The sequence below is a fragment of the Oryzias latipes genome, chromosome 3 (assembly GCF_002234675.1).
Source record: "Oryzias latipes chromosome 3, ASM223467v1".
NCBI lineage: Eukaryota > Metazoa > Chordata > Actinopteri > Beloniformes > Adrianichthyidae > Oryzias > Oryzias latipes.
The window spans coordinates 21,196,943-21,206,211 of record NC_019861.2 but is presented as its reverse complement, the minus strand read 5'-3'; the positions used below and the strand labels follow the sequence as shown (position 1 = coordinate 21,206,211).

Below are 9,269 nucleotides of genomic sequence, written 5' to 3'. Positions count from 1 at the left end.
CTTTAGTGGATTTAATGAAACCAAACTAATTTATTTAACAAAAAAATCAATTCTGATACTTAGTTTCTAAGAGGTACCCATAGATGATGGAGAAAGAAAGAAGAATTAAAAAAAGAATCTGGGTGCAGTTCGTTTTGACACCACTAGATGGAGATAGAGCTATATCTTCGTGGAGTGTTCAGGCCTTTTTGTCAGAGATTTGTGAATCCAACAATAAACTGCTCAATTTTAGCTTCTGTCTACTGAAAATAAAGAATATAATTCAGTTTTAATTATTTTCCCCAAAATCTCTAATTCACATTTATTGGAAATTCTCTTAACTTTGTTCATACATTTTTGTTGTATGATTTTATAGGTGCATTTCTTGTTTAGATTTCTGTATATATTTTCTGGTCCACATGTGAGACCTTAGAGATCAACTCCTATGTCTGAAGCATCCACCTCCAGTGCAAAAGGTTTAGTGGGATCAGGCTGACTCAACACAGGGGCAGAGGAAAATCTGGGTTTTAGAGTTGTGTTTGCAGGGACCAGATAAATGGAACTTTAGTCTATGAGAGTAATGCGAGTAGTCAAGTGATTATACCTGATAATTAAGCTACAGCTTTAACCCTTGTGTTATCTTAGATGACCCCACCCTTGCATTGACGTGTTCTCCCTACCATGACAAAGGTGGATAAAGGTGGAAAGGTTTCATGTAATCCATGGACACCAGTGAAGATCACAAATCATTGAAGAAAAAAGGTTCCGCGCACTGTCTAGTGGGTCTAGATGACCCAACTCCCAATGTTAAAGTGCCTAGGATAGCACAATGGTTAACACTAGCAGGTCTTTAGGTGTTGGATGGATCAGGGGAGGTATGTCACCTCTCCTTCCTGCAGTCCACAGTGAAGAACTACCTTTCACTGGTGTTTACAAGCAGCTTTTCCTGATAAAACTAATGGTCAAAAGTAGAGCCACAGATGGCCTTTAAAAACTAGATATATTCCTGTCATTAATATTTTCTTCATACATTTGTGTTTTTAAATCAATTTTTCTTACATTATTTTAGGAATATTGAAGAAAGCTTTCAGTCAGTAAAACAGGGAGAAAAAAAGGCAGTTTGGGATGCTGTGTTAATGCTTTATTAAAAGACTTCTACTAGTGTATATTATTGCACAAAAATCTTCTTAATCATCCAAGACCAATGTTGTTTTAAAAAAATGCAGCTTTATATCAGAAGTCCCAGCAGTTTGTACAGACTATAGCATAGTTCGGCTATGTTATTGTAAAAAACAAAACAAAAAAACAACTAAAGAATAAGTACTGCAGGAGTGCACAAGATGTGCAGGAACACAGAAGAAAAAAGCCAAGAGGATTCTAAGTAAAACAAACATTTACACTTGATTCGGAAAAAACTAACCCATTCACCAAAAATGTTAGATAATGTATCTGCAGCTAAACACGAGTATCAAAAGCAGAAGGAAAGTAACAGACCAAGATCCTTCAGATAAAAAATACAAAAAACTTAATTTAAATTCTACCCAACAACAGGAGTATTCCTACATATCAACACATATACAGATCTTTTTTAAAAAAAAGCCTGTTCTTTATTTTACGTAAACAAGTTCCTAATAAAAGGCTTATTGCAAGAATGGCAACCTGTCAGCGCATAGGTTTGACTTTCTAGCAGCGCCACGATTGAGTGATGGTGTCTGTGTCTAAGGTAGTACCTGTACCAATAAAGTGCTAATACAGCACAGACAGCATGCTCAGGTTACAGTGCTCGTGGCGGCGGCTTACTGGCGTGACACGAAAACAACGAAATAAAGCCGACGGAGGTTTTTCCAGGTGATTTGCCAGTTTACCACAATGCCCCGACTGCTTTAAAAACAGGAAACTGTTGCTTTGGTTTTTATAGTCTATCTGCTTAAAAAGAAAAAAGATAGTGAATCAACATGTAATTAACAGTCTTCCTGGAGTCAGTTTTTGCATAAAAATAAATATTCCTGGTAAAACAGCTTTTCAGTTTTGACATCGATTAAAAACATGTTTTCTTCTTCCTTCCTCAGAAAGCAAAGTAAAAATCACAGCCTGGTCCCAGAGATTCAGCAGACTTCATTCCAACACTTACGCTAATATCCTCAACAAGATATGAACGACAGATAGAAAAAAAAACAAAGCTATAAATACAATAAATAGTTTTGTTCAGCACTCAAACGGACTGCAAGACATAGCTAGACCCAGGAGTTGGAGAGTCTTCATTTTGGGAACAGAGCCACGCCTTCATGCCTGACAGTCTGCTGGTAAAACTGAGCATTACATTCGTTGACGCTAAGGCCGCAGTGGTGGAAGTCTGTGCTGCGCTCTCTGCTGCCGGGCTCCGTGTCCTCCTCTGGGGGTCAGCGGGGACACAGCACTGTCCTGCACTCCAAAACCAGCAGCTCCTAGATTTTGGTGACGTAGTTGTTGGGGAAGAGTCCCTGCTTTCCCCGGAGCCGTCCCATCCACCATCCGGATGCATCTGCTCAGGCAACATGTACTGTATAAGTGTTGCATCAAATGCTTGGAATCCAAGCCTTTATTCTTTTACGCACGAACCTTCTTTGATGATCTCGATGACGTCATCGGCGTTGAAGCTAAGCTCGTCCGTGTCTTGAGCATCGTAGGCGTACAGGGCTTTGCATTGAGGCACCTGGGGTTTGGGCTTGGGTGCGGGTTTAGGTCGCCCCCCTCCAGGTGCAGGTCTGCTGACTGATGGTCTGTGTGCCCTAAAGTGGCATAAAAAAAAACAGAGGAACAGCACAACTGTCAGATTAAGCAGCCAAACGTGTTTTGGATTAATGATTTATATGAGCCACAGAAAGGTTTAGGGATGGATTTCTCTGCACAAATAAAGATATAATAAAAACAGATTTTTATACATTTTTGAACACTCATTGTAAACAGAGAAAACAACCAATCATTTGGGATTTTTTTTTTGCCTTGAACTGCTGTTTTTTTCTAGAAGGTTCCACAATTAAAAGATCCTTCTCTAAAAAGTTATTTATAAAGCTCTAACATTTAAATTATTGTGTATAATTTAATAAAACAAAAAAAACAATTTACAACTCCAACAGCTTTATTAAAGTCTTCTGAAGGAACTGGGAGCAGCTCAGGCTGCAAATCACTGCCAAAACACTAAAACTCAATATACCATTTAATATCGCTTGTATATTTAATGTTTCTATGTAAAATTAATTTTGCATAACATTTTCACATTTTCATTGATATAAACAAAACAAAGGTTGAAGTTTTATTAATAAAAAGTAGACTTACTACATGAAAACCAATCGAAAGCAGTTTTTTTCAAAACGAAAAAAATTTAATCATGGATTTTAATGACTAATATTAACCTTTTAAGTAAAGAATACCTTTATTTCAGTGAATAACTTACTGTATATATTTAATATATACAACCTAAAAATGTTAACTTTCAAAGCTTTAAGACAAAAACTCATATTTAACTAAATAACTACATGTTTTTTAATTCAGGGGTCAAAATCAATGACTCAATAAGAGTTTAGTCAAATGTGAAAGTGCAAATGTATTTTACTATATGTAATTTGAATTGTCTGCATAATGAAAGTGTTATTCTTATTTTAGTGAAACTAAATAACTGAAAACACAGATGCCTAAACCATCCAGAAGGTGGTGCTGTTTGTTCATGAAGTTATTTTACCAGCAGAGGAAACCAGGTTTGACAGCAGCAGCTTCATTCCTTTAAATTACTTTTGAATCTTAATGCAAATACAATCCAGTCGAGTAAGGAGTAAATGGCTGAAACATGTCTGATGGTTGAACCTCAGGTGTTTCAAATTTGAATGGATGTAAAGGAAAACGTTCATCAGCAGGATACTTTTATCAGCAGTCTTTCCCTTTTTACATCAAAAAAGGTCAATCAAGCCAAGAAAAACGGACACTTTTTTCTTTTGACGTCGAGTAAATGAGAATGAAGTGGCATCATAGCGACTGAGCCTGATTGTTTCTCGCTGCAGGATGTTTTTTTTCGTCTTGAACCACCACCAAAACACTGCAAACACTCCAACTCACATTTCTCCGTTTGCATCTGGCCGTCTGCCTCCAGAACTACAAAAGAATAAATTATCCAAATTATGTCACTGACAGAAACACAAACAGGGTTGTGGGGGGAGTTATCAAGCTTTTTTCCAGTATAAGTGTGCTTGTAAAGTGCAGTTATGACAGACACTCACATCTGTACCAGGAACTATGCAAAAAATCTAACTCATATTCTACATTTGCTAACTTAATTGGAATGTCACACTACTCGCATTTATTTTCTTTAAATTACTTTGTCTTATGGTGGGGATAATAAAAAGGTAAAAAAATTAAATTCTAATTATGAAAATAATACATCAAGTGAGTTTTCTTATTTAGGTTAAAATCAAATAAAATGCTCACTGTGGACAAATACAAATATAAATACAGGTTTTCTTCCATTTTCTGTGGCATGTCAGGTTATTTCCACCTCAAAACAACTAAAAAAGATTGTTTCTGTCGCCAAACGGGACATTTTACATACTGGATGTTAAGGAGCACTGCTTGCTCTGTGTGGATTTCTGGGCTTCTCACCCTGCGGCTCCCTGATCAGGAACCCTCAGACAGTCCAGGTTTGGCTGCGGGCGGCTGCTGCCTCGCTCCCTCAGCTGGTTGGGGTTGCTGGGCAGGACTGGGCGGGAACTGCCGGACGACGGATGTCTCTGGTTGTGATGATGGGAGTTCCTTTGGTTGGCAACATGGTTGGTGTTTCTCAGACCGCCGTTTTGGTGCGATACTGCAAAGAGAGTCAAAACGAGTGATGAGGAGAGTGCGTTTGCAGTAAAGAGAAGCTGTGCTAACGCGGGCCGGGGAGGAACCTGGAGGTCCTGGAGCAGATCGTGACGGCGTGTGATGGTTGGTTCTGGAAACACTGGAGCGACTCTGGCTAAAGCTTTTTCTGGTTGGACCTGAAATAGATTTACAGAAACATTTAATGGTTGTGACACAAACCTAAGATGCTTCAATAGGTTTTAAAAAGAAATTATTGTTATGGATTTTTGTTGGACGTTTGGTAACACTCACGTGTATTTTTGGGAAGCCCAGGTCCGATGCTGACCTGCAGCGATTTGCTTGAAGGCTTCAGTTCGGGAATATCTCCCCGACCGTGTATGAACTCTACCTGTCTGGAGTTGCCGCCACTCAAGAAGCCCCAGTTCTCCTTCTTCAGTTTCATCTCTAGTCTGAAAATCCAGAAAAGCTCTTACCACCCACACCCTGTTCATGGTTCATGCATCTTTGTCCAATTTGAATTTAAGTTTATATTTTTTTCAGCATTTTGACACAGATGTGGAACATTTTATTATTACATGCACAAAAAAAAGAACTTTTTTTTTGTTTTGTTTAACCACATTAACACATTTTGCAGCATTCACAAGATAGCAATAACATTAGTAGATAAAGAGGAAAACATAAAAAAACAGATTTATTAAAATGTTTTCAAATGTTCTATGTAGTTTTTCTTTAATTTTACAGGCAAATAATTCTGTCTAATGCTCATTTGTATTCTTAACATTGTTAGGGCTGCAGTTTTAAGTATTTTCAAAGATTTTATACAAGGTTTTCTTGAAGTTTCTAAAACACCACCAACTTATGATACAAACAAACTGTTTTATTTAAGGTGTGTGAATGTGTGTGTGCATGGGTGAATGGGGCTGTGACTGTAAAGCGCTTTGGGCCTTCGAAGGTAGAAAAGCGCTACATAAGTATACGCCATTTAAGGTTCCAGGCTAGTGAATTTATTTGAAATCTTAAACCAAAGCGGTTGTGTACACGGTATACTTACGTGTTGTTAAACTTGAGTGGTAGCTTCTTCTGAGTTTTCTCCTCAAACCTCTTGGCCAGCAAGCTGATGAACTCGGTCTTAAAGATGCACTCCAGCAGGCTGTCGTACTCCTGCTCGTGCAGTATCATGAAGTCATCCTGCATTGTGCTGAAACAAAAGTGCAGAGTTGAGACACTCTGTTCATTCCCGGAGCGGTTTAGTGGAAGCTAAGATGTGGAGTCCGCTTTCACATTTGCATCCTGAGGCTCACAGAGTGGTTCACATCTGAGGAGGGATGACAGCCTGTGCCTCCAAACCACACAGAAATACTTTGTTCCTTTTCCCTGTGAAGAAACTTTTTACAACTCCTGCTTTTGTTCATTGCGCCACCTGGTCCGTATTACTCCACTGACTCAAAGTCCTCATGCTTGTATAGACTGCCCTCCTCCTGAAGCAAATTACACAGTCCCCCCTCCAAAAAAACCCCCCGAAATACCAAAACTTGTGTCTTCCACTTTTTTTCTTTTAGTCTGGCAGTTTTCTTTGTGTCCCTGTTCACCGTGTTTCAATTCAGCAACAAACTGCTGTTTGTGAGATGGACACCAATACTGTGTCTTTTTTTGTCTGACTTTTACCAGAACCTCTGAACTTGTGTGACTGGAAACCTTTGAGCAGCTTTGTCAACCTATTGTTCAGGGAAAATCGTACTTTGAGGACAAGGCCTGCTCCACTTTCCCAGCTCTCATTTGAGTGTTTGATATCAGGTCCCAAAATAGAAAATGTTTGGTTAGATAGCTAGACTCTATTTGGGAGCTCATGTCAGAAATGTTCAGTGAGAAGCTTCAAAACCATCTAAACACACCTCCAACAGTCAACCTGTTAAGCAAAGCCTGGGCCCTCGTGGAAATAAATAACAGAAGCAAAAATATATGGCTTAAAAACAAGAGGGACTTTTACCTGAGAGACACGGCTAAGATCTTTCCCACATCAATTTGCCTCTTTAGGACCTCCATCACTTGACCTTTCTCTGGTCCCTGCTTCACTTTTTCTCTTCCAATCAAATACACAGATTTAGGGGTCAGGATCATATCTCTCTTGATTCCCTAAAAATAAAAGAGCAAACGCAAAGATGCTATGATTACTTGAGGACTGGCAATAATAAACACTAAATCAGACTGAAAAAGGACAGTACAGACCTTGAATCGGCGGTCATATTTTGTGACTTTGTCAGCAAAATCTATTTTTTCTCTCTTGCCCAGAAACTGTCGAAGCTCCGGTCTGTCATCCATGCCGAGATAGTCACCCACAAAGTTTCTGTTCAGGCTGTGTCTCCGCCTCTCTTTACGGTTCAGCAGCAGATCAGAGGCTAAATGAGCCGGGAAAAAGGTGGGTCAGGAGCAACATATACCCACATCAGGATGAAAAAAAACAGTCTCCTTACTTACCTTCTTCGCGCATCTGAACATACTTCTTGCGCGCCACATGTTTCCTCCAGGCTTTCTGGATGGTCCGAGCATAGCCGTCAAACTTACGGTCTCTCGTCTCCTCCAGCAGGAAGAGCTTTATTTAAAAAAAAACACACAGCCGGCATGTCAAGAGCATGTCGATGCAAAAGCAGCAGAGGGACCGTAATGTTGAACATGTAGAGGGGCGCCCAAGAATGCCTCCTGTTTGCCGTTTGACTCTGTTTTTGTTTCCCTCTGTGACTAAAGGTGTTTCAATCAGCCATTGATGATGATGGGGCACAAAAAGATGGATTTTTCATTTTCGTGCACCTTCTTGATCGATTTACAATTTCCTGCTGGTGCTTTTCAAAAGCAATTAAAGTCTGGGGTTGCTCCACGTCAGACTAAACATCCTGCCCAATGCAGCGACAGCCCCGGCCTGGACACAAACAGCCACGGGCTGCAGTGTAGCCCAGCTAACCACAAGCACCGCCCCAACACAACTCGACAAAACTTACGGCATGCAAGAGTGACGCCACACAATTACAGAGGATCGCTTCGGTTCACTGAAAATCCAAAACGGTTCGACTAAGACCAAACAAGGCTACGCTCAACACAACCGAGAAACTTTCCCGGTCTTAAACTTTTCTTTAAGCTTTTAAAATCTAAGTTAAAATTAGTTAAAGATTCAAACACTTTCCAAGTTAGACAAAGGTGTTATCTGAAGTAAAAACAGAAATATTCTCCACTAGGAAAAAAGCCAATACAGTTTAGAATGGGAAACAAAATCAATATTAGAAAAAAACATTAATGTCTTTAAGTCTTTACCCTTTAAGACCTAGCATTTACATGCATGGACATTTTGGGTTATATTACCACATAAGATAATTCAGATCAACTTGGGCCCTGTGACTATGTTTATAGAGGGTTAGCTCAAATATTAGCTCTGGTCTACATAGGTTAAAGACTCACTCAAATGAAAATTATGTTTTGGGTGTTTTTTAACATTTTCTTGGGCATTTTCTAGAGATGGAGGCCATACAATAGGTAAATTAAGCTCCAAATGGCATTTTTTGAGTATTTCCTTATACAAATTGTTGTGAATCAGAAGAAGGCAAAAAAGTATAGATTAAAAAGGATCTTTTTTGTTATGTAGAAAATACGCTGGGTAGGCCACAAGCTCCCACTCCATTCTGATGCATCCACTTCCAGCTGGCATCTGGCTTAAAACTGTACGGCTGGATGGCTGCAATATCCCTCTCTATTTTTGTTGCAGCGGTAATGTAAAGTTTAGGGTGTGAGGGGCTGTAAACTAGCTGAAGAAAGTGTAAACAGAGGGATGATGGGTAATGAGGGGGGGTTACTCTGTGCTAACAGTTCCACCCACAAGTTAGAGCTGAATTTCTAATGAACTCCTGCCGCTCTACAGTAACTATGTCCTATGACACAGGCTATTTGATTTTGGCTAAAAACGGCATAATCATAATTAAACATTTTTACAATGGATCTAAAGATGATTGGAGTGAGTCTTAAAGTTTACATTTGACTATTTTGCATACACTTTAAAGCTCTGAATACCAGTTTATGTCATATGACTTTAGTCTTCCCACTTTTTTTTATAAAAGACTCATTTATTTAAGAAAAAAGGAACTAAATCTTAATTAAAGCTATATCAAAACTTTATTTTAAGTGAAGAGATGTGATGAATATGTCTGGTCATTTTAAATGCTAGCAATAACTGTGCAGAAATCAATTTGCCTCAATGCGGACAGATCTCTGAGAGACACCTGAAAAGAATGGCTTCTCCAAAATCTGGCCGTGTGTCAAACAAACTCCTCAAATTCAAGAGAAACAGAACAACTTCAGTCATAAAGTTAATGAACTGCTGTCAGACTCTTATCAGAGAGCTGCTGTTATGAGAGGCTTGGCAGCTCATTTGAGCTGTCTGTCGTACGTGATATTTGTGTTTTATTAGCTCTTCTTAATGA

At 39.1% G+C, this 9,269-nt stretch overlaps 1 protein-coding gene across 2 annotated transcripts in view; it reads right to left on the bottom strand.

Annotated features, from left to right (window-relative positions):
* Positions 1 to 1,098: 1,098 nt before the first annotated feature.
* Positions 1,099 to 9,269, bottom strand: part of myo1e (myosin IE) — a 40,852-nt gene continuing 32,681 nt past the window's right edge. Inside the window, exons 20-29 of one of the 2 annotated variants that reach the window (XM_011491251.3) lie at positions 7,282 to 7,396; positions 7,033 to 7,202; positions 6,794 to 6,939; positions 5,858 to 6,004; positions 5,098 to 5,255; positions 4,893 to 4,982; positions 4,609 to 4,810; positions 4,069 to 4,104; positions 2,578 to 2,747; positions 1,099 to 2,500 (exon numbers count right to left, since the gene is read on the bottom strand). In XM_011491251.3, the coding sequence (XP_011489553.1) occupies positions 2,424 to 2,500; positions 2,578 to 2,747; positions 4,069 to 4,104; positions 4,609 to 4,810; positions 4,893 to 4,982; positions 5,098 to 5,255; positions 5,858 to 6,004; positions 6,794 to 6,939; positions 7,033 to 7,202; positions 7,282 to 7,396 (1,311 nt within the window). In that variant the 3' untranslated portion in view covers positions 1,099 to 2,423. The remainder of the gene's footprint in view (positions 2,501 to 2,577; positions 2,748 to 4,068; positions 4,105 to 4,608; positions 4,811 to 4,892; positions 4,983 to 5,097; positions 5,256 to 5,857; positions 6,005 to 6,793; positions 6,940 to 7,032; positions 7,203 to 7,281; positions 7,397 to 9,269) is intronic. The other variant, XM_011491256.3, reaches the window with a different exon arrangement.